Genomic DNA, 26,334 nt, shown 5'->3' on the forward strand with positions numbered 1-26,334 from the left:
GGCCTTAATGGTTATTCCTCCATTTTAGTCCAATATTCAACTAGGGACACCCCCTATGTGTATGAATATTAAGATAAACTGCCAAGCATGGCTGTTAATATCCAAGCACTGTCCTTAACATCATCAGTGTGGAATATAAGCACAGCATGGCCACTCCAAGACAGAATTTCAAAACATCCAATTCATAATCTAAATGACACTTCCATAATCACCTTTTTCTGACTACAAGACAGAACATACCAAGATCTCCAAAGCCTTATCAAGTCAAATTTACTGAACAAGTTTTCCATTGCATGATAATCATCAAGCAAGCCACAAAGTAGCACTGATGTGTGCATGATCATTTTTTTCTTTAGAAGAAGGAACAAACTTCTGCTTCTCAAGATGCTGCTCTACTTGAATGTTTCTGTCTTCCAACACAATCATTCGAGGTCTTGTAGGTTAATGGTGCTTCCTGTAAACTGAGAATTATCAGAACTGGCATCCTCTTCAGCGGAATTGTGTGGCTCCTGTACAAAAGCATAATGAAAAGAGAATTCACACACAGCATTCACAGCAGCTGTTCAACTGCACTGCTTAAATTACACAGGCATTACACTCTCTAAGGCTCCAATATTTATGGTTAATTTAATAAGCTTCCAAATTCCACAAACTGGAAAGATTATGCATACTTGCTGATCAAACAGCATACTCTTCTCTAGCTTGTTTTTAGTCTTTCTGTTTCCATTAATCCATCAAACCTTAAGCAAGCAAAGAAGTCTGCAGAAAAGGCAGCTTTTAAAAACATATGATAGTTGTCATTTTTTATCATGCAGAACAGCAGAAATCTGTTTTAGTGTCCACCTTTGAAACACAAGCATGTTGTACCTGAAGGATATGAACAGGCAAGTCCACTGTCAGCTGAGAATGTGAAGAGGAGGACTGAGAACTGAGCTGAAAAGGAAGATCTCCCTCTCCTGGAGAATCATCCTGAGCAGAAAGGAAAGAAGATCAGTTTCTAGCCACAGAAAAATCTCAACAGCAACCTGATCTGCTATGGGCTCCTTCTGGGAGGAAGGGCAGGATATAAATCAAACAAACAAGTGGAAATATTTGAAAATGGCAATATGTCTAACCAGCTATGCATTTTAAAGACTCTCCATCCTCAAAGTAGGATTCTTAAGCATTTAAATGAAAGTTATACAACATACCACCACCCAATTACAGCCTGGAAGGTTTTTTCTTCGTTGCTTTATTCACTACAAGCAGATAGTTTGCAAAAGATAATAATCATCTGACTTATTCTTCCATGGACACTATCCTCTCCGTGTTCTAAATGCAAACAAAAAATATTGGAATTTTCTCAACTACTGCTACAATTTTTATATATACAGGGTTGTATCCAACTAGTGTCCCTTTGCTGACGGAAGGCTTTTTGATCCAGCTGAGCCTTCAGACAGCGGTACAAGGATCAAGGTAATCTTCAGCTACCCTCTCTCCCCCTGCAGCCACCTCCATCTCCCACACTCTTCCCAAAGAATCCCCCACCCTCCAGAGCAGAGTTTAGGGTCAAGAGGGCTACAGGGGGAGAAGGAACTGCTGGAGATTGCCTTGTTCCCCTTTATGTTGCCTGAAGGCTGAGGTGGATCTCAGAATCTTCTCTCAGCAGATACCAAGTCGATACAACCCAGAGGTACTTGAGTAACCCTACTAAATTAAATGGGATTTGCTTCCAAAAAAGCATGCTAGGATTAGGATGAAAGCTTTAGTCATTCTCCAGAAATGCATATCAAGGACAGGTATTTTAATTCTTTCTAGCTATCTCTTCCCTTACTAAAACTAAAACCTCTTCCAAGACCACTTTCTATAAAATTACTTATCCAATGCACATCATCAGCTGTGTTTTTATTACTCTCCAACTGTAAATCAGTTAAACTCCGGTTTTAGAAGAGGGATCACTTCTCCTGGGATCTGTCATTCTACTTTGCACTTACTCATCTTTTCTCCTCGCCCCGTGTTCAACAACTCTTTAAATGAGTTGTTTCCTTTTTTACATATTCCTAATCCACTTCACATGTGTTCAGTATACACCGTCCAAGGAAGAGGTAATGTGATGGGGTAGGGAGAAGAGCTATAAGTTTGAGTTTATATTTTGCAGTTATTTCCTGAACACTCTCCAGGGACACTATCATACGTAGTGGGAACCATTTGTTGTACATTTTAAACATATAATTTTAAAATAAATAAATTTGTAACTTATCTTCCTTAGGTCAGGTTGTGAGTTCTTACCTGAAGTAGCTGAATTTGAACAAACTGTGTGCCAGCTGATGGATCTCTTACTGTTAGACTTCCATTTGGCAAAACACTATTGCATAACCGATTCCCATGGTTAGAAGAAGTAACTTTATCATCTTTGCCTTTTCTTATGCCAGAGTTAGAGGTTCCTGAAATAAAGTTATTGACATGTATGTAATACAGGAGACTAATGTCAAAGCCCCCCCCCCTTAGGATGCACACCTTAACTTGGTGAGGGGGTTTGAGAGTGTTGAAGAAGCTAAGAGCAATACTGTCAGGAGTCTAGACCGAGAGGCTAGACTCCTAGCAGGGGCACCCAAGTTAGAATGGTCAAAGCTGAAACACCAGACTAAGATGCATCCAAACTCAGAGGAAGGCAATGGTAAACCACCTCTGAGTACCTCTTACCACGAAAACCCTATGAACAGAGTATCCAAAATGCAACACGAGATAGTGCTGGAAGATGAGACCCCCAGGTCAGATGGCACTCACCGAGCTACTGAGGAAGAACAAAGGACAAGTACGAGTAGCGCTGTGACTAATGACGCAGCTGGGTCAAAGCTGAATGGAAGCCCAGAGGCTGATGCGCACAGATGCGAAAGGAGAGTCCGGAGTTGTACGACGCACACAATAGGAACATGGAATGTGAGAAGCATGAACCAGGGAAAGTTAGAAATTGTCAAGCAAGAAATGGAAAGTATCAATATTACAGTACTTGGCATGAGTGAATTAAAATGGACAGGAATGGGACATTTTCAATCATGCAACTACAAAATATTTTATGTAGGAAATGAGAAATTAAGAAACGGGGTTGCTTTAATAGTGAGAAGTGATGTAGCTCCTAATTGCTTTGGCTACAACACAAGGTCTGAGCGAGTGATATCAATGAGATTAAGCAGGAAACCTATTGACATAACCATTATCCAAGTCTATGCTCCAACAGCAAACGCAGAAGAAGAAGAATTGGAGAGATTTTACGCAGAAGTACAGGAGGAAATTGATCACACACCAAAACAAGATGTGCTGATAATCATGGGGGACTGGGATGCAAAAATAGGGAACAGAGAAGAACTAGGAATCGTGGGGAAATGGGGCTTAGGAGACAGAAATGAAGCAGGAGACTTATTGAATTCTGTGAAGCCAATGATCTGTTTATTGCAAACACATTTTTTGAGCAACCAAAAAGACAACTGTACACATGGACATCACCAAATGGTCAATATAGGAATCAAATTGGTTATATAATTGGCAGCAGAAGATGGAAAAGTTCCATACTTTCTGCAAAAACAAGACCAGGAGCAGACTGCGGTACAGATCATGAACTGGTCATATCGAAAATCAGAGTAAAGCTACAGAAGAACAACGAAGCAATCATAATGCCAAAATACAATTTAAATAACATCCCAGAAGAATATAAAGATCAAATAAGGAACAGGTTTGAGGCTTTAAATTTAGTTGACAAAGAACCAGAAGAACTATGGAGTGAAGTCAGGGACGTTATCAGGGAAGAATGCAAAAAGACAATACCTCTAGTTAAAAAGAGAGAAAGACCTCAATGGATGACTGAAGAAACTCTTAAAATGATTAAAGAGAGAAGGAAAGCAAAAGCAAAAGGAGATAGAAACACAGTCAGAACCCTAAATGCAACAATACAGCAGCTAGTACGTAGGGACAAAGAGAGCTATTACAATAGTTACTGTATAGAAATAGAAGGGGACAACAAAAAGGGTAGACAAGAGCCCTATTCCAAAAAGTTAGAGAAATTAAAGGGAAATTTAAACCAAGAATACGGATGTTGAATAATCAACAGGGGAACACACTGAATGACCAAGATGAAATAAAAGGAAGATGGAAGCAATACACTGAAGAACTCTATAAAAGAGATGCAAGGATGACAGATTCATTCATGAAGGAACCATATGATGAAGAACCAGAAATTTTAGAATGCGAGGAGAAAGCTGCTCTTAAAATACTTGGAAGAAACAAATCACCAGGAATAGATGGCATACCAATAGAGGTGCTACAAGCTACTGAGACTGAATCCGTCCAAATTTTGACAAAAATCTGTCAAGTAATATAGAAAACTAAGCAACGGCCCACAGACTGGAAGCGTTCCATATACATCCCAATTCCAAAGAAAGGGGATTCCAGGGAATGCAGTAATTATCGACCTATTGCCTGAATATCCCATGAAAGTAAAGTAATGCTCAAGATTCTACAACAAAGGCTCTTACCATATATGGAGCGAGAAATGCCAGACGTCCAAGCTGGATTTAGAAAGGAAAGAGGCACCAGAGATCATATCGCAAACATATGTTGGATAATGGAATGGACCAAGGAATTTCAGAAGAAAATCACCCTGTGCTTTATAGATTACAGCAAAGCCTTTGATTGTGTAAATCATGAAAAACTATGAAATGCTTCAAAAGAAAAGGGGGTGCCACAGCATCTGATTGTCCTGATGCGCAACCTATACTCTGGACAAGAGGCTACTGTAAGGACAGAATATGGGGAAACCGACTTTTTCCCCATTGGAAAGGGTGTGAGACAGGGGTGTATTTTGTCATCCTATTTATTTAATCTATAAGCAGAACATATCATATGGAAAGCAGGATTGGACCAAGATTAAGGAGGTGTGAAAATTGGAGGAAGAAATATTAATAATTGAAGATATGCAGACGATACCATACTACTAGCAGAAACCAGTAATGATTTGAAATGAATGCTGATGAAAGTCAAAGAGGAAAGCACAAAAGCAGGATTACAGCTGAACGTCAAAAAGACTAAAGTAATGACAACAGAAGATTTGTGTAACTTTAAAGTTGACAATGAGGACATTGAACTTGTCAAGGATTATCAATACCCTGGCACAGTCATTAACCAAAATGGAGACCATAGTCAAGAAATCAGAAGGAGGCTAGGACTGGGGAGGGCAGCTGTGAGAGTACTAGAAAAGGTCCTCAAATGCAAAGATGTATCACTGAACACTAAAGTCAGGATCATTCAGACCATGGTATTTCTGATCTCTATGTATGGATGTGAAAGTTGGACAGTGAAAGAAGTGGATAAGAGAAAAATCAACTCATTTGAAATGTGGTGTTGGAGGAGAGCTTTGTGGATACCATGGACTGCAAAAAAGATAAATAATTGGGTGTTAGAACAAATTAAACTAGAACTATCACTAGAAGCTAAAATGATGAAACTGAGGTTATCATACTTTGGACACATAATGAGAAGACAAGATTCATTAGAAAAGGATAACAATGCTGGGAAATACAGAAGGGAGTAGAAAAAGAGGAAAACCAAACAAGAGATGGGTTGATTCCATAAAGAAAGCCACAGACTTGAGCTTACAAGTTGTGAACAGGGTGGTTCATGACAGATGCTCTTGGAGGTCGCAGATTCATAAGGTTGCCGTAAGTCGTAGTCGATTTGGAGGCGCATAACAACGATGTCAAAGCTATTGAAGACCACATGATAACCCTCAATTCATTTAGTAAATATCATTATATAAGATCCTGCATAACAGCACAATCCTAACCATGCCTACTCAGAAGTGAGTCCTACCAAATTCAATGGAGCTTACTCCTGGTAAGTGGGGTTAGGATTACAGCCTCAATGAAGTAAGTGTTGACAGACATTCAGGGTTCTCCAAAAGGTTTTAGTGAGAATACTGCAGCGTAATACACGTAAAATGTATGAAAATGCTTTATACCAGGGTGGGAAACTCCACCACCCTCTATGGACCATGTTTGACAGGTGCATGGGGTTGCCCACCTATCACATGACAGCATGACAACATCAGGTGATGCATCAGGTGATGGCTTCTGCAAGGGAAAGTCCTGTGTCAGTAACCTATTAGAATTCTTTGAGAGTGTCAACAAGCATATAGATAGAGGTGATCCAGTGGACATAGTGTACTTAGACTTTCAAAAAGCGTTTGACAAGGTACCTCACCAAAGACTTCTGAGGAAGCTTAGCAGTCATGGAATAAGAGGAGAGGTCCTCTTGTGGATAAGGAATTGGTTAAGAAGCAGAAAGCAGAGAGTAGGAATAAACGGACAGTTCTCCCAATGGAGGGCTGTAGAAAGTGGAGTCCCTCAAGGATCGGTATTGGGACCTGTACTTTTCAACTTGTTCATTAATGACCTAGAATTAGGAGTGAGCAGTGAAGTGGCCAAGTTTGCTGACGACACTAAATTGTTCAGGGTTGTTAAAACAAAAAGGGATTGTGAAGAGCTCCAAAAAGATCTCTCCAAACTGAGTGAATGGGCGGAAAAATGGCAAATGCAATTCAATATAAACAAGTGTAAAATTATGCATATTGGAGCAAAAAATCTTAATTTCACATATACGCTCATGGGGTCTGAACTGGTGGTGACCGACCAGGAGAGAGACCTCGGGGTTGTAGTGGACAGCACGATGAAAATGTCGACCCAGTGTGCGGCAGCTGTGAAAAAGGCAAATTCCATGCTAGCGATAATTAGGAAAGGTATTGAAAATAAAACAGCCGATATCATAATGCCGTTGTATAAATCTATGGTGCGGCCGCATTTGGAATACTGTGTACAGTTCTGGTCGCCTCATCTCAAAAAGGATATTATAGAGTTGGAAAAGGTTCAGAAGAGGGCAACCAGAATGATCAAGGGGATGGAGCGACTCCCTTACGAGGAAAGGTTGCAGCATTTGGGGCTTTTTAGTTTAGAGAAAAGGCGGGTCAGAGGAGACATAATAGAAGTGTATAAAATTATGCATGGCATTGAGAAAGTGGATAGAGAAAAGTTCTTCTCCCTCTCTCATAATACTAGAACTCGTGGACATTCAAAGAAGCTGAATGTTGGAAGATTCAGGACAGACAAAAGGAAGTACTTCTTTACTCAGCGCATAGTTAAACTATGGAATTTGCTCCCACAAGATGCAGTAATGGCCACCAGCTTGGACGGCTTTAAAAGAAGATTAGACAAATTCATGGAGGACAGGGCTATCAAAGGCTACTAGCCATGATGGCTGTGCTCTGCCACCCTAGTCAGAGGCAGCATGCTTCTGAAAACCAGTTGCCGGAAGCCTCAGGAGGGGAGAGTGTTCTTGCACTCGGGTCCTGCTTGCGGGCTTCCCCCAGGCACCTGGTTGGCCACTGTGAGAACAGGATGCTGGACTAGATGGGCCACTGGCCTGATCCAGCAGGCTCTTCTTATGTTCAAGCAAAACTCAATAGAATAAATAGAAAAATACGATAAAAATCACAACACAAAATACAACTCAAATATAGATTTTCTGCTACCCCCCTCCTGTCCCCAAAACCAGAGCTTGGAAGAGTTATTTTTTTGAACTACAACTCCCAGCAGCCCAACCCAGTGGCCATGCTGGCTGGGGCTGATGTGAGTTGTAGTTTTAAAAAAGTAACTTTTCCAAGATCTGCCCCAAACTCAGAACCTACTAGTTCAACCATTGATCTTAATCTAACCCCATAATCCTAAATAGATAACTTGATTAACTGAATGACACACAAACACGATGTGTTTTCAACATTTATGCATCTACAACTGATTCAACAGTCAACATCCATATGTGAAAAAGTATGTGAACCTTTAGATTCAGTACCTGGTGGCACCCCCTCGAGCAGCAATGACTTCAAGGAAGTATTTCCTGTAACTGTTGGTCAGTCTCTCACATCAGTTTAAAGGAATTTTGGACCATTCCTCCTTACAGCTGCTCCAACTCAGTGACAATTGAGGGCTTCCTTGTATGAACAGACTGTTTCAGGTCCTGCCACAATATTTCGATGGGGTTTCGGTCCAAACTTTGAATAGGCCATTCTAAAACACATGATTTCTTCTTCCACAGCCATTCTTTGGTAGATCTGCTTGTATATTTAAGATCACTGTCATGTTGCATGGCCCACTTTTGGTTCAGCTTCAGCTCTTGGACGGATGGCCTAACATTCTCCTCTAGAATCTTCTGATACACTGCAGAATTCATAGTTGTGTCAATTATGGCACACTGTGAAGGTCCTGGGGCAGCAAAGCAGGCCCAAACCATCACATTCCCACCACTATGCTTGATGGCTGGAATGAGGTTCTTCTGTTCGAACCTAGCGTTTGTTTTTTGCCAAAGTTTCTCATTGAGGTCAAAAAGTTCTACCTTTGAGTCATCTGTCCAGAGAACGTTGCGCCAGAAATCCTGGAGATCATCTCTGTGACCTTTAGTGAAGTTCAGATGGGTAGCAATGTTCTATTTAGAGAGTAGTGGTTTCCTCTTGGCTATCCTCCCATTGACACCATTCCTGTTTAGTCATTGCTTGACTGTTGAATCATGAACACTCACATTAACCAAGACGAAAGTGGCCTACAGACCCTTGGATGTTACTCTGGGGTTCTTGGTGACTTCCTGGATGATGCACCAGCGTGTTCTTGGAGGTATTTTGGTAAGACTACTGCTCCTGGGTAGAGCGACTGTGGTCTGGAACTTTCTCCATTTGTAGATTAACTTTCTGACAGTGGACAGGTGGAGTCCAAAATCTTTAGAAATGGTTTTGCTATCCTTTCTAGGCTGATGAGCAGTAATAACTGCTTTTCTGAGGTCCTCAGACATGTCTTTTGATCATGGCAATGACGTTTCCACACAACTGTATGGTGAAGACCAAACTCACAAAGTTTCTGATCCTTTTATAGGGCGGGGCCTCACAAACTCACCCCTGCAAACATACCTAATTACTTAAGCACCTGATTCAAATTATTGCCTTTAATTGAGCTGATGCAATCAGGGGTTCACTTCCTTTTACACCTCCATTACTCTTAGGTACTCATTGTTTGCCTAATGTACACATTGTTTTATTTCACAAGACACAGAATTGGTTAAGATAAACCCTACTGGATATTTAGAAAATGACTGGTTTTGATTCACGAAGGCTATCATAGTAAAACCAAGGAATTCTGTAATCTTTAGGGTTCACAAGCTTTTTTTCGCTACTGTAGGTGGATAAAACTAGTTTCATCTAATAAAGTTTCCCTGCTTGGGAAGGGCACTCCATAACCTGACACAACACCTCCCAAAAATGTTCCTCTCTATGATGCCCACATCACCCCAAAGAAGGCACCCCTTAGAGAAGGACATCAGCAGGCAGATTGATATGGGAATAGGTGCTCCTTTAGATATCTGGATGAGGTCATTTAGGGCTTTGATGGTAAGCACCAACAGTTTGATGTGGACTTGGAAAGAGGCATGCAGGCCACGCATTTGCTTTAAAACTGGCAAGCAGGGGTCAACAAATTTTGACTTCCCTTGCTGTCCAAGCAAAAGTGTATTGTTACCAGAGGACAGGATGTTGTGCCTTATCTCATACTACATTTCAAATATAGCACAAGATCAGGGAAAAATTTGCTGATCCTTCCAGCTTTGAGCTGGGGAGGGTGTTAAGTAGAAAACAAGTCACACCCCAACTGTAGCATGCATGTCTCCACCTCCAGCCCCAATCTGAAGTGGGGAAGCAGAGATGCATTAGCTTGTCCCGATGTGTAGCTGCAGGTTCATCTCTCACACCAGAACAATGGCAAAGGGGGCAATCGAGATAATCAAACCTTGCAGGCGAGATGGGAACTGAATGCACTGTACTAGTTAAAATTCTGGCAGCTGTATTCTGCACTAACTGAAGTTAATAAATTATTTTCAAAAGACAGCTCCACGTATAATGCAGTGCAGTAATCTGGCAAGATACCCATTGCATGGATAACCATGGCCAGACTACTCCTGTCCAGGAGTTGTTTTACTAACCACAGGTAGTAAAAGGATCTCTGTGTCACTGAAGCAACTTAGGCCACTAGTGATTAAGATGCATTTAAGAGAACCCTGAAGTGCAAGCATGCTCTTTTCGGGGGAGTGCAGTCCTCTCCAGGACTGGTTGAACACCAACTCTCCTCTGAATCATTCACCAACATCACTTTCACCTTAGCAAAATTCGGCTTACTGAAATCAACCAGTCTACCACCAAAACAAAGCACCAATACAGCACTTCCACAACCTCACATGATGACAAGAAGAAATAAAGGTGAGTGTCATCAGCATGCTTAACTCCAAATCCTCAGATGACCTCCCCTAACAGTTTCATATAGTTAGAGAGCATGGATGCCAAAAACCCCACAGGGTCCCATAACGCAATGGCCAAGAGGCTGAGCAGAATTCCCCAAGCAGCATCCTCTGGAACTGGCCATGCAACCTTCAAGATTATCTTGGCCTTTCTTCTCTGACCTTATGGAAGGTTCTGAAAGTCACAGAAGTGGACAGAGGCAGCCTTGATGCCACAAGGTGTTCAGGGCACCCATGCCTTCCGCTCAAGGTGTCATGAATCTGCCAAAGAATCTTTGGGCCTAGTGATTTTATTTATTTATTATTTGATTTATATCCCGCCCTTCCTCCCAGCAGGAGCCCAGGGCGGCAAACAAAAGCACTAAAAACACTTTAAAACATCATAAAAACATCTTAAAATACATTAAAACAAAACAACTTTAAAAACATCTTAAATAAAAAGGTTTTTTAAAAACATTAAAAAGCAATTCCAACACAGATGCAGACTGGGATAGGTCTCAACTTAAAAGCCTTGTTGAAAGAGGAAAGTGTTCAATAGGTGCTGAAAAGATAACAGAGATGGAGCCTGCCTAATATTTAAGGGGAGGGAATTTCACAGGGTAAGTGCTGCCACACTAAAGGTCCGATTTGGGCTGCATAAACATACATTTAAAGCACCCCCCCCCGAATCCTGGGAACTGTCATTTGCCCCTCTCAGTGCTACAATTTCCAGCACTTTTAACAAATTACAGTTCCAGGAATACTTTTTTTTTTTTTGAAGGAGGGGGATTAAATGCTTTAAATGTATGATATATGTGTAACCTTGGCCGAGAGGCAAGCAGATCCAGACCTGGAGCCCTGATATAGTGAGAAGCCTCCTGGAAGGCCCAAAGAGAAAGAGCTCCAGGGAAATGGTCTATCTCAACTCTGCTGAGAAAGTCAGCCTAGATGTTGCTGAACCCCTGAATGCGTTGCACTGAGATGAAGAGCAGACTGGTCTCTGTTGAGTGGAGATCAATCTCCACTTGTAGAGAGCAGTATATTGTGCCCCCTTAGTGGAGAATATGTGTTTTCATGGTCACATTGTTTGCATGAATTAGGTTTGTTTTGTATGAGGGGAAGGAAGACCAACAAGGCTAACCTGACCTTTCTGAGCTCTACCCAATTAATAGTATGTATGGAAGGAGTGGAGAACCCCTGGTCCTTTCAGATGTTGTTGGACTTCAACTGCCATCAGCCTTGACTATTAAGCCATGTTGGCTGGGGTTGATGGAAGATGTAGTTCAGCAACATCTGGAGTACAAAATGCCCACCCACAAAAAGAGGTATGGCCTCACTAACACCAGAACCCGAGTGGACTGGTGCAGTAACCCATCCACCCCCATCCCTGGAGGCTGGCTTCTGTAATAAGGATGTTTTTTGGAGGCTCCATGGATAGAGTTCCCTTTCTGAGGTTTAACAGAAAAAGCCACCCTTGTAGAGACCTACAAACCAGGAGGGGCAATAAAAACTGTGTGTAGTTGGACTGGGCAATGTTGTTTTGGTAATGGAGCAGGAGCTACTGGAGAGACCAGAAATGGAGGTGCCCAGGAGATGATGTCCAGGCACAAAATCACCAGATCTAATGTATGAGCCTATGACATGATGTCCATGGTTCACCTGTATTTTAGAGAAAAAACATCAGCTATCAGATTCCGAATCTGCTCTGGGGACAGAAAAATGTGGGCAGAGTCCATGTCTGATGACGGCTCCCAAACACTGGAGCTATCAGGTAGAGAGAAGATGGCTCTTGGGATTTTCATGAGGAACCTATGGTCCTTTAAGGCAGCAGGTATAATACCTGGATATTTTCTAGGGCCTTGTGGCCAGTTGGCAACTTCACCAGGTTGTCCAGATGAGAGCACACATGAATCCCTTTGAATTGAAGATGGGTAATCATTCACAGTCACCTGAAGTTTAGTTAAGATCCTTGCAGACAATGAACACCCTAAAGGAATTGCTCAATACTGGTCACAGAGCTCATTATAGAAGAAAGGGAGCTACCTCCTGTGGATGGTGCAATGGGCACACAGGCATATGTACCTACCAAGTCCACCCAGGCCAGTTGGAGACTCTTTAAGGAAAGTCAGAGATTCCATCCTTAACTAGTGGTGGGTGATGAACTTGTTCACATACTTCAAGCCCAGGATCAACACTCAGATATCCAAGAATGTTCCTCCAAGGGACTGCATCAAAAACTTTGATGTCTATCAGATTTTGGATGGCATCCCTTATGATCACCTGTTTCAAAGGGTATATTGAGGGCGGGAGAGAAGTAATGAACCTGTCTTTTTTTTTTTTTTAACAACTCTAGGTAGAAACACTTTCGGATGGTCTTTAAGATTCAGGCTTCTAATGAGGAGACATCCACCTGCCATTGTCTAAGCCACAGAGGCCCTTCTTCCAACAGAGGTGGCTGCAATGCCCCAAGCAACAAATCGGAGAGTCAGTGATCTCACATGAAAGCTAGTGACTTATAAATGCAAGGAAGGCCTTATTGTTAAAGAGATCCTCCAGTTAAAAGCAGAAATGCTCTGGCAAAAATAGAGATGGAGAAAGAAGCCCTCAAGAAAAGCATGGAAGCCTTGTGAGATTTTCTTAAGGGCATGCTGTTCATCTCTCTCAGTAGGATCCCAAAATCTAGTTTTATTATGTTCAGGGAGGATCAATCCCAACAGGAGCTACAGCACTGGAGCATCTGCCACAGGGACCTTGAATTCCTCTATGAAATCAGTGGGAAGACCACAGTGCTTTTTGTGCCAGTCAAGTGGCATTTCTGATTTGGAACACAGTAGCCAGCACTAGGACAAACTTGGATGCCAAGACTTCACTTCTGCCATTACAAATGCTCCCCTGGAAGAAGACTGAGGCGCTAGAGATAGGAAGTCTTATAAGCCCAAGATGGCTATGACTCTAGTCAAAAGGAATAGTCTTCATCTGACAGTTTGTTAGAGGGAGTTTCATCTATATTGCTGTCATCATTCCATTCCCCATCCTCCTTTTTCAGGAACCTCTGAAGTATCAAGGTCCCTTGGAAGAGAAACATCTCTTAAAGGAAGACTATGAGGGGACCTGCAGGCAAGGATACTTGTGAGACAAAGGGCGAAGGAGAATCCTGCTAAGACTTGGCAGAATTGTCAGGTAGTCACAGATTGCAGCTCCGGCTGGTTTAGAGGGGGAGGAGGAGACTTAGGCAGCATTGGCTCACCAGGCAGTGGTCTCTTAGGACATCTCTCAAGGACCAAGTGGCGAGCCATAACTTGCAAATCACAGTGACTGTTTAATCCTTTCAATAAACTGCTTCTCCCAACTTCCAGACAAAAAGGGCATTTGCAGCTGATCAGGAAGGGATGGGGAAGGGATGTGCCTGCAGCAAGGTTGTAAGACATAAGAGGAAGGAGCCACAATTCAGCAGGAATATCTATTGCAACTGTCAGGACTTAGGAGCATCCAACTTGTTCATAGTGCCAGGAAGAGCAGAGGGAAAAGGCAGGAGAAAGAAAGAGTCAAGTGGAGAAGCTGGGAAGAATGGGGCAGGCAGGCTGAAAAACAAAAAAGGGTTTGGTTTTGTTGCAAATTAAGGAAGATATAGAAGAGTGCTTAGACAAAGGAGGCGGCTCTCCAAATGGACCACAAACACACAGATGTAAGAGTAGAAGAGAAAAAGCCAAGAATCCAATACACAGAGAGAAGACTAAGGAGAAGCTCTGTCCCAGGTAAGGCAAAGAGCTAAACTGAGGGAATGAGCAGCAACTGGAGGATAAACTATGTAAGATGGTCATGTAGTTTCTTGCCTCTTCTGGAGAAGGAGGAACAATCGTTAATATGATTCTCCACATCTGCCATCTTCAATAGTAATCGGAGCATTAATTATCTCCTAGACCCACCCAGTTACTCCACTTCTGCTATGTGCAATTCAGGGCTGTGGAGTCGGTACACCAAACCTTCGACTCCGACTCCTCTATTTTTCTACTGTCCGACTCCAACTCCACCCAAAATTGCTTCCAACTCCAGAGCCCTGGAAAGGGCTGTAAATGTCTTTTTAAATTGGAAGCTCTCATAGGAGCATTTTTATCGCTGCCTGAATATGCACTGATCTTGGCATCACAGCATTTGTCTTCATCTGGGTCCTGTGTCATACACTGACACACAAAATGTTTTCCATCTTGAGTTATGGTGAAATGCTCAACTACAGCTGACTTCATGGGAAGCTTCTTTGACATTTTGAATTTATATTTTTAAAAATTTGTCAATCAAAATTTATTTTGAAGCCGGTCAGAACATTTCTACTGACTCCAACTCCACCCAAACTTGCTTCCGACTCTGACTCCGACTCCACAGCCCTGATGCAATTAGCCATGAAGGGCACAGATTGAGTACACGGATGTCGCACCTCTCCAAACACCTTGTCTACATCATTAGGTCACAATAAATGAAAAACTGATCCCACAAAATTGGACCACACTGTGCCCTCGACACAACAATAGATGCTTCTCCACTTGCAGCATCAATGGGCCACTGGCCTGATCCAGCAGGCTCTTTTTATGTTCTTAATGTCAGAACAGATGTGAGTGACTGAAATCAATGGGCAGCTAGCAAACATAGTTAGGATTAAGTTATAAGGATAACTTACAATGACCATTCCATACAAAAGCATAACGTTGAAGAGGAAAAGTGCTTCATTAACTAATATTGCATCATGCTTCCTCAGTGTTCTCTCATGTATGCGTACTGCATAACATTATACTCACTACTAGAACTTAGAAAAGTTACTCAATGTTGAGGAAGCCTTTTAAGATGCAAGGCTCTATTCACCAGAATTCAAAATTAGCCATGATTGTAATTTGTGTTGTCTTGTACAAGACACACACTCAAATCTTCAAATATTGAGACCCATTTCATTGTATAAATCACATTATCTGCTGAAGCAATTATATACTCACCTATGTCATTCCCATTTCTTTTCTGCTTTCTTTTCTTGGCAAGCTGAATGGCTCGATAATCTGTTCTTGCAGACCCACCACTCTCCTAATGAGAGAAGAAGGTTTATGCACGTCACCAAAACAAGGAAGATGTTTGTGATTAGGTTCCTATTTCAGACAAGTAAGCTTTTCCAAACAGCACCCTAGCAGACTCCCTGCATATTCTAAACTTTTAAAATGCTAATTAGTATAACAGTTTAACGGAATAGTGATGCAACCATAGGAACACTCAATATTGAGAATACTCATTTAACTAGCTTGCAGGACACTGAAAGTACTAAGAAGACTACTGCCGAAATACATTATGGATATATAACTCAAGACTATGAATTTGACCCTCCATCTTCCTCAAACTGACACACAACTGTTCAACTGAACTATCAACTGGAGACCCTACTTCAGCTTGGATGGGTTTAACTTTTGGTTGCAACTTAGTTGTTACCATGAATGCAAAAAACAGCACGTGGAAGAAAATAAGAATGAGAAGAGAAGCAACTCTTCAAGAAGGTCTTGCAGTCCATTTTTCTTGTTCTATAAGCAGCAAACAGGGCACTCCTTTTCTTTAGTCAGTCCCAAAGCCACCCATCACCCACTTTCAAGTACTTACAACAACTTGGGAAGAGAGGTTAATAGCACAAAGCTCCAGCTGGGAAAATAAAAAGCAAGCTTTCCTCCAAATGTGATGTAGAATGTGTAATTGGATTTAATATTTTCACAGGCAACCACAATTTATACCACTTACATTGTACAAAATATACGGCGACTTCGTTCATGGCAGACATTCCACAAACCCATTTGATCTGGTAGAAAGGATGGCTCATATACGGCAATATAATATCCTCAAAGCTAAGATACTAATGAAAACTACAGTTATTGAGAGTTACTGCATACCAGAAAGGAGCTGCCAGTCACCGTGCTCAAATCAGTTTCTTTCTGTGCACTGTAACTTCCTGGAGGGTTGGAGAACACAAACTGAGTCACCACTTTACTGCCTTCTTGTTGTCCCACAACATCCAGGCTAGGAAGCAAAGTTGGCTCTGCTTTACTTGGAGCCAATAATTCAGATGCACTGTTTCCACCAAGGCTGCTGGAAGGGGTTAAAGTGGCTACGTCTACTGACAGGTTATTACTGGAGGTCAAACCATGCAACTCTTGACTGGAACTCCTTGTGGACAAAGACGCCAGTGAGCCTAAGGCTTCTGCATTTACAGTCTGTACATCATCCAAATTTAAAGTGCTTTGCTGTAAAACTGTGGCAGTGGTTCCCAACAGAAGAGAGCTATCCAGGCTGTGTGGAATGTCACTGCTAGCCACTAAAATCAGTGGGTCAACCGCTTGACCGAGAGAATTGCTACCAACAGAAAGATTGCCTCCAAGAGTGGAGCCCACGGAAGCAACATCTATAGTAAGAATTCCAGAGTTTATCAGAGCCATATCTGTTGAAATTCCAGAAGCATTCCCAGAAACACTGGAAAAAAGGGACACAAGGTCTACGCTGCTGAGGTCACTTTGTCCTGAACTGGCGAGTTCACTGCTGGGTGTGAGGGAACCAACAGTTTCCATCTGATTTAAGAGATCTGAAACAAAGATTTGGCATGTTTAATTTTATAAAATTAATTTTAGTATTAGTATCACCATGCCCAAGGAACATGGGAATCAAAATCCAACAATGAACCCCAACCTGCTGCTGCCTCTATCTCCAATTTGGCTAAAGAACTATTCTTACTAACATCCTCAGCCTACTGTCTTAATCAGTCCAGCCAACATCCGTCTCACCTGGCAGAAGCCAGCATTGCCAAGGTTCACTAGGACCCACTTTCTGAATTTTACTATAACTACTTCCAGTCCATTGTCCTTTCAGCTCATTTTATTCCTCCCTCCCTTTGCCGTTGGGAAATAAAGGGCAAATTACTACGTACCCACAGCAGCACGGCTGTTAAAAATCATTTTCATGTGGACAGGGTGCCATATGAGTGTGAGGCCATATGGGTGTGAGAATGGTTTGAATAAGCTTCTTGTATTTTATTTAACAAAATTTATATACCATTTGAATGTAAAGACCTCTAAGCGGTTTACAAAAAACATTAAAATTATCAATAAAAGTTAAAAATAAGTAATTAAAACATATTTAAAACAATTAAAACAGCTCCTAACTAAAAAGACTAAAACAGTGTGATACATGTTGCACCTCCCCATATTCTGGCATCAGTACTTACCACTCAGTTTGGCTTAGTCACACAGGAAGCCAATTCACATGGTTCTCACAACCACATAGTTACTATCATACAGAAGCAATTTTCAGCAGCAAACAAGCCACCACAGCAATATGAAATGCCCGGAAGGAAGAGATCAATGTCTCAGAAACCACAGGTTACCACCAAGATCACTCAGTCCCTTGCTCCTGCTATAAGTTAGGAAATACTAGTACAAACTAAAAGGATTCAATGTCCAGCAGTAACAACATATCAAGAACTTTAGGAGAGAAGAATTTGGAAGCACAATTTCTTGGCTTTCTAAAATGGCCACTATTTCAATACCAAAAATAAACCTAGTAATATTTTCCAAAATATCATAGTTTAGAAGTAACACATTCCAGCCATGACTGATAACCAAGCGGATGTAATTCAGTGATCTCTCTTTTACAGTCAGTGGATCATACCTGCACTAAAGTTGTGTTGCTTGACCATGTGTGTTTTCATACTATGCTTGGAAGTGAACAATTTATTACAGCTGGATACAGGGCAACGGGTCTTCGAGTCCACATCCTGAAGGTGTTTTTTGGAGTGAATGTACAGACTACTGCGTGCTGAGAACTTTGCACAACAACCTGAAATAATATATGCAAGTTTAGATGCTGTCTCTTAATATATATTTTTTCAACAGTTACAAATGAGAAGGCATTTGAGCATACCTTGAATATAGATTTATCTCTGTTTCATTTGGGTGTGAAAGGCAATAATCAAGATCTCCATTCCACAAAGTTATCAACGTCATGTTTTTTAAAATGTATTGTCAATTAAAAAATGTAAATAAATTATCAATACAAGATAATATGGAAAATTCATTTAGGCTGCAATCCTATACCCACTTACCTGAGAATGTCCCATTGAACACAATGGAGTTTACTTCTGAGTAGACATGTATTGGATTGCAGCCTTAGTTCTCAGTAAGCATGTATACTTTTGAGCAGACGTATTGTTAGAGTAGAAAATTTAAGATGTCATAAACAAGCTTGTGCAGGGTATCAAAAGGTGCCAGAACAGAACCAAAACAGATGTAAGCCACTTAAGGTAATGCTGCAGAACTCTTCAACAAGGTTGCAAGAAGAAAATGGAGGGCTATGTACTAGCTCCAATGTCAGAGGCAGCATGTCTCTGAATACCAGTAGCAAGAATGTGCTATCATGCTCATGTTCTGCTGTGGGATTCCCATAAGTATCTGGCTATCCAATGTGACAACAGGATGCTTCATTACATGGACGTTTGGGCAATCCAGCAGGGCTCTCTTGTGCAAGCACACTTTCTCACAAACCCTTACTTTTAGATCTCTTCCTTTTCCCTCCAAATTTGTGGATAAAGATGCTAATGACCCCTCCCAGGTTACAGAATCAACCACTTGCCAAGTCCTTTGAGATAATGAGGTTCTGTGAACCCAAAAGCAAAGGTTCTGAAAACTATCAGAAGAAATCCCATCAACTTTGTTTACTGTAATTAAATTTTTTTCCTGAAAGAAATGGACTTGGCACTAGCTGGGAACATTATGTGGTAGTAGTAACCAGGGGTGCTTTTTACCAACTTTGGGTGCTGTGATCATACCAGGCAAAAGCAGACTTTGCATCTATTATCCATGCACATGACATCTAGGCTAAACTACTGTACTGCACTCTACAGGAGGCTTACCTTTGAAGATTGTCCAGAAACTTTACTTGGTCAGTGATTGGTTGGAGCCAGGTGATTGGAAAGTATTTAATGATTGTCAGAGCATTTCTGGGTCCAATTTAAAGTGCTGGTGATGACCTTTAAAGCCCTACAGCTTTAGGGTCAGGTTACGTTAAGGACAGCCTGCACCCATATAAATCTATCTGTATTCTAAGATCTACCTCAGAAGTCCTGTTGAGAAGCCCACTAATAAAGACAGTAAGGCAGATGGGCACCTGAAACAGGCCCTTCCAGCAGTGGCTCCACAGTTATAGAATTCAATTCTGAGTGAGATCAGACAAGCCCCATCTCTCAGTTAAGGCCTGTTTAATAGTAAAGACATAACTTTTTCTGTCACCTTAAGTGGCTTTGGCTGTAAAAATGTCAATTGTGGTTTGACTGGGAAATATGAATTAAGCTGACTTTTAATAGTGCTTTGAAGGAAACTGACATTTTCAAATTTTAAACTGTGTTATGTGTGTTGATGTATAGCTTATAAAATTGTGAAATGCTATGGGAAGCATTTTTTGCCTGAACAGTGCTCTACAAGTTCATTTAAAAAAAAGCAGGTGCCTTATTAAATTAGCAACCCCATTCTAGGAAACCTACATGTAACTCAAAGCCAAATTCACTGTTAATAGTAGCACAACCCAACCAAGGTCACACACTGAACCAGGTAGTGGGAGAAGACAGCCACCACCACCTCAAATTGTTTTTAAAATACCTGTTACTCTGCCAGTGAGATTCCATGATCTCTACACAGAGAAGAAACAGCTTTTTTAAAAAGCAGTTTTGGAGGAAAAACATGCAAGTGTTTCAGCTTTCTCCTCCTCGTCCCATTGTATGAGTCAGCAACCATTCAAACCTGATGCATGGACCTATTGCCATCATATCCAGTATAACCCTCTCTGCCTGACTGGCAACCAAGGAGATAAACGAAGCATGCAGGATCGCAACTCCAAATAATACCTTCTACTGGACACTCAAATGGTTTTGTGCCAAGATGAGTTATACTATGGCCTTTCAAGTGTTCTGCTCTTGTGAAGGATTTTCCACAGCCTTCGACAGAACATGTAAATCTTCTGTCATCTTCATGTTTCCTACAAGAATTAAATAAATTTAATATTAATATCAAACATTAAGGGCACAGGTGTCAATGACTTTAAGTCTGATCTTAACCATGTTATTTGAACATTTGAGTATTGCTAGACTCAAACACTTAGGCCAGCATTCCCCAACCTGGTACTGTCCAGATGTTTTGGATTACAAATCCAACAAGACAAAAAAAAAAGATTCCAGACAAAATGCATGGGTTCGCTCCCAATGGAAGAAAAGCTTATTTATCTTCTCATATTCATCTTTTTCCCTTTCCTACACCTCTCCCGACTCGTTATTTCCCCCACTAACAAAATTTAAAGTGCAAGCTCTTTGAGGACCAACAGCTCTGCATCGATAAATCCATTAATCAGGTAATTTACCTTTTGTGCCTTAATAGCTTGGACATGCTAGTGAAGGACCAGCCACAACCTTCAAAGTCACAGATGAAAGGTCTTTCACCTGGATAGGAAAAACAAAAAATGCAAATACGTACCTGACATTACCAATAAAAAAGCACAACACATTCACACTCCAGTTCTCCCTCTAGTTTAGGGGGTTCAGAACCACTAGTTCCTATATGCTTACTGCTGATTTTATTGTTCTGTTTTATGCTACTTTGAGAACCTTAGCTATAACCAGTTCATCAAATTTCAAAATAAACGGAAGAAACATTATCATCCATTTACTGCCCCTTCTGCCAACTTTCTTTCTTGAGTTAAGGGCTATTGGTTCTTGAACACCAGAAGATGTACAGCCAGTGATGAATATGGTTTCCATTGCTCAAAATGCTGCTGACCTCAGGCAAGTGGTAGACTGCAAAGTTGCTTAAATATATTCCTCTAATAAACTGTGAATGCTATTTCCATTTCTCCAAATCCAGGGAAGCCTCACTGTAACAATCAAACACTAAGTTCTATTTGCTTCCACCCCTCACTCACTTAAGTTAAAGTTTGCTAGTACTCTTAATTAGAAGTTACATGACATTCAGGGCGCAAACCAGCACACACCCAATGACAACAGGATAATACCAAGATTCAAATAAATTACAGGTAAGACCCCAAAAACATCACATAGAAAACATGTTTAGCCTTAGTACTGCAACTTCAATGTTTCAGTTGATATAGTTTTGTTTTCCTTTAAAATAACAGTAAGAATCAGGGATACCTTTTAATTCAACAAAATCATTTTATATATCAACTACCTATCAATTTTAACTAATGCCCTAGCTTCCCACCTGTGTGACTTCTCATGTGGATTTTCAGTCGGCAGGCTTTGTCATACTGTTTGTTACAGCCTGGGAAGGAGCAGGAGAACAGCTCTTGTTCCCTGAAGTGAATTCGATTATGCGAAAATAATGCACTCACTGTTATGAAGGTCCTCTCGCAACCTGTAGAAAGAAGGAAAAACCAAACTCTGTTGTAATGCAACTGACTACACAGCTCACAACAAATCTAGGAAAGCTCATGGTAAAAGTCATGTTCTTTAAATTATTTTAGTGTCATATTTTATTGTGTATGTGTGTGAATATATCGTTTGTAATGGCTATGGGAAGCTTTCATTGTCTGAAAAGTGGTCTACAAGTCCATTAAACATAAATAAATAAATAAATATCCTATTCAACTAGCAACACCATTCTGGGAAACCTACAAAGAAAATGGCTCTGGACAAAATTTACTCCCAATGCTGCAATATATATTATTTCAAAGTTATAACATCAGAGCTGTAGTTAGCTTCTTGAGTCTCCTTTTCACTAGCATGTTGCAAATTTTAAAAGAAATTTCCCTTTCTTCTAAACTGGAGTCCAAATCTCTTGTTCTGAGAGCCCAGGGGTTCCCAGACTGTGGTCTGTGGACCACCAGGGACCCATGAGCTTCATTCAAGTGGTCCCGTACCATGTCTGTAAAAATACATTTAAAAATCATACAGCATCTAACACAGCACAATTACTGTAATAGGTGGAAAAATGATTGAGTGGTCCACCAACACCCTCAACAATTTTGGCATGGTCCTTAGGGAAAAAAGTTTGGGAACCACTGTGCTAGCCTTTATTTTCCACATCTAATATTTTTCAAATCTCAACATGGTAAATGGCAAGAGTTCTGTTCTGGTAGCATTCCTTAGGAGCATTCCAATGTACAGAGACACTGTCAGTTTTATGCCTACGATAGCTAATCTAAAGCAAGTTACCTCAGAGTAATAACTGCTAGAGTCAGACAACAGGTGAAGGCTTTCATGCTTGGCTTCTGTGCTTCTAGGTCCCATCACTCTTGGAAACAGACTGCTGAACTAAATGGACCTTCGTTACTTATGAGTGGGGAACCTGTGGCCCTCTGGATATTGTTGGACTCCAATTCCCATCAGTCCCAGCCAACATAGCCAACTGACAGGGACTCTGGAAGTTGTAGTGCAGTTTTGAAAGGTTCCCCATTCCTGTGTTAGCTCCTCAATTATAGGGTCTCATCCAGATCTCTGACCATTCTACCACTTCCTAGGAATCCTCCTTTTCATCCCAATCAATCTAATATTTGATCTCAATTGTATGTAACATATTGAATTGTAACTTTCTCAGTTACACTTAAGCCTAAATATAAATTACAATACACGCACAAAGAGCACCGCTATAGCATCATGGATGTGGTTGGACTTAAATCAGGGAGTCTTAGATTAAAATTCCCATTTAGCCGCAAAGTTCACTGGGTGACTCTTGAGTCTAATTGTTTCTCAGTCTCACAGGGTGCCACAAACATTTTAAAAAGAAGGCCCAAAAAAGTCTATGTTGGAAGAGTTATGTATGGCATAGTTACTGTAAGTGGCTGTTGAGGTTATAACTCAAACCAAGACAATATTTGTTCTATAATAAAGTCCCAAGAGTGCTGCAGTCAAATTGAACAGCATATTGAGCACAGAATTGTACCCTCCTTAGCTAATGCACAACTTATTTCACAATACTTCAAACTCACACCCACTACATTCAATGCAGATGGATACAATTGTCATGTGATGATCCACATGTGGGTTTTCACACTTTAAACAGAATATACTTTGACACTCTCCCCCAACAAGAGTAGAAGGAAAGAAAAACAGCTGGATGAAAAAGTCTTACTCTGTAGGTAAGCTTTAAAATATAATGAGTGTGTTACACTGATGGTTCAATCCTATTTACAATTACTTGGGATCAAGACCAACCGAACACAGCAAGACTTTTTTTCTTGAATAAACATGTCTAGGATTGTGCTGCTTATTAGACCTTAGCCAGTTCAAAAAGATCTCAAGTTTCATCAAAGGATACAGAAAGACAAGAATAACTTCACCCTCTCATAATAGTTATTTGTTGTCTCTAGCACTAAGTGGAGCCTAGGCTCCCTGAAAGGTACAGACCAGAAGTAAAGATACAGCCTCTCTCATTTTAACAAAGCTGAAGCTTAATTTTAGACAATGTACCTTACTGCTACAGTACTTGAGTGGGAGAGGGTATCTATAATCTTTGTATTGTGTAAGGCAACTGTGAACTACAACGTCGCATGCTCTAATACTGCCTCTCCTGCTTTCTAGTCCGCGGAAGAAACACCACACAACCTGGGGAAGATGGCAATATGAGGGGTCTGCATGCCTTAACTTAAGCCTACTTACAAGGATTTGAATAAAATAGATTCGGGGTAGGGGGCCTTAATTCCAAAAAAGCAAAGTCTGAAGGACTAGCCTATTACCGGTATTAATAATAATAATAAAAAAACTCAACCACCAAGAAGAGGCCTTTTTGGGGTGGAACCGGTTACCTGGATACTCGCAGCGATAAGGCCGATCCGGCTCCAGATGACTCCGCCGCTGATGAGCCGCAAGGCGGGCCGCGCTGGGGAAGCGCTGCCCGCAAGCCTCGCACTTGTGCGTCGCCTCTTGCTCGTGGGCCCGGCCGTGGGCCCGCAGATTATAGATGGTGGTAAAGCGCTTCGTGCAGCCAGGTGCGGAGCAAGCGAAGGGCCGCAGTTTGTCGTGCGAATGCAAGTGGCGCCGCAGCTTGTAGGCAGTGGCAAAAGCCCAAGTGCAGCCGGGAACCGGGCAGCAGAAGGGACGCGCCGTCCGGCCTGAATCTGCACTTGCTGCCGCAACAACTGCTTCTCCTCCTCCTCCATCCTGCGCCGTAACCGCTGGGCTGCCGCCATGGGCCGACAGCCGGTGCAGCCGCAGCAGTTGTTTGCAGGAAAAGGTTTCGGCGCAGCGGGATTCAGGGCAAGGATATGACACTGGAGTCCGAGATGGGCCGCCGGAGGCTGGAGCCGGAGGCTCGTCGGCATGGCTGGAGCGCAGCGGACGAGGGGAAAGAGGCGGTGGCGCCTGCTGCTGTTGCGGAGACGGCGCTTGCGCTGTGGGCCCACCGAGGCTGAGGAGCCCGTTTTCGAAGCGCACCAGCAGGCTCTGATTGTTGATGGTGAGCGTGCCCGAGAAGGAGGAACCCCCGGTTGGGGAGCCGTCGTCGTCGTCTTCATCGTCGTGCTGCCCGCTCCCCTCAGGGAAAGGCCCTGAAGCCTGAGCCTCGCTTCCACCTTCGCCGCTGGATTTCTCCTCCCGCTGCTGCTGCGGCGACAACTCCTGAGAAGGGCCCCGTGAGGGGCTTCCGGAAGCTCCGCCCCGTACCAAGTTGAGCACCAGCAGCAGAGAGTCGCTCTCCTGCGGCTGCCCAGGGCCTGCGGCACCCGGAGGCAGGGCGAGGGCGGTGGAGGCGGAAGCGCTGCTTGTGGAAGGTCCTGGTGGAGGCAATGGGTGTTGAGCGGCAGGCGGCGGCGGCTCCAGAGGCTTCTTCCCCTCAAGCAGAAGCAGCACCGGGAATGTCACGTCCAGGCCCCAGGCCCCCGCCGGCGCCGAATCACGCGGCTGAGGTGGTCGGCGGGCAGGCTCTGAGGAGGAAGGTCCTTCATCAACGACGGCACTGCCGCCATGTTGTTGGGTGCCGGGCTCGGGCCGGGCCGCCTCCACCGCGGCAGGCAGCCCCTGCGTTTCCATCTTGGGGGTCCCTGTAGCAGCGGCTGAAACCGGAGCCGCGGGGCGGAGCTGGCGGAGCGAGAGGAGAAACCTGGAGTGCGGATTGTTGAGAGACAGGAGATCCGGGGCTACGCGGCAGGGTGGAAAACCCGGAAACGGGATTTCTATTTAGCAATAGTAGGGAGATAGCCTTGTTAAGCGGAAGGATCCTGAAGGATTCAAAGTTGGTTGTGTGAGCAACACTGGGAAAGGACGTGGAGGAAGGAATCTACAGTAGGGCAACGTGCAGATGAAGTACATAACAGTTTGCTTTTAAGGTGTAACACAAACCTAAGCATCCAAAATAAAAAGTAATCTAGTTACTTGAGCTGATTTCAGCTTAGAGTAACAATCCCATGCTGCTGCTTCTTGGCGATCACTGGTGACCGAGTAAGATTGTCTTCCAAAATAAAGTCTTTAACAATGGATCCGTCTGAATCTGTATCCACCGCCGATGTACCAGTTCATGACTAGGGGCTTCTGGATTTTACAGTCCTGCCCCTGCCCCCCGCCCCGTCATCATTCACTGATTGCCATGGGACTTTCGTTATGGAAGACGCCTGTGCATTAATTTGTTTTATGTGGGGAGATTGGCTCACCACGATCAACACATAATCTTGACAGAAAAAGGCTTTGATCCAATGGCATGGGTACTACGATGACTGGAAGTCCTTTATCTGCTGCAGCCTTCATCCGCCTTCACAGCCGTTGTAACATACACATTGTTATCCTCCGCCTGTTCTGCCATTGAGGACATTCTTGGATCGTTCTTTGTCTGGTTCCTGTCCCTTGACCTTACCGCCATGGGTGACCCTGCTGGGAGTACATGACTCCTCACGGCATCGCTCACAGGGTTCATTGGAACGTGCAAGCCCACTCACCACTGCAAGGTGACGATCCAGCGAGGGGAACAATCCCATGCACACTTAACTTGACTTGGTTAGAAG

General features: G+C 42.5%; 1 protein-coding gene across 1 annotated transcript; it reads right to left on the reverse strand.

Annotated features, from left to right (window-relative positions):
- Window positions 1-247: 247 nt before the first annotated feature.
- ZXDC (ZXD family zinc finger C) lies at window positions 248-25,472 on the reverse strand. The gene is made up of 10 exons (XM_061618413.1): window positions 24,148-25,472; window positions 21,606-21,758; window positions 20,752-20,830; window positions 20,243-20,373; window positions 18,016-18,183; window positions 16,248-16,933; window positions 15,318-15,402; window positions 2,269-2,423; window positions 868-969; window positions 248-509 (listed from the first exon to the last, which is right to left on the reverse strand). Exons 1-10 carry the CDS (start codon window positions 25,367-25,369, stop codon window positions 423-425), a joined length of 2,868 nt encoding a protein of 955 aa, XP_061474397.1. The 5' UTR covers window positions 25,370-25,472; the 3' UTR covers window positions 248-422.
- Between the last annotated feature and the right edge of the window lie 862 nt (window positions 25,473-26,334).

Source organism: Rhineura floridana, chromosome 3 (genome assembly GCF_030035675.1).
Source record: "Rhineura floridana isolate rRhiFlo1 chromosome 3, rRhiFlo1.hap2, whole genome shotgun sequence".
Classification (NCBI taxonomy): domain Eukaryota; kingdom Metazoa; phylum Chordata; class Lepidosauria; order Squamata; family Rhineuridae; genus Rhineura; species Rhineura floridana.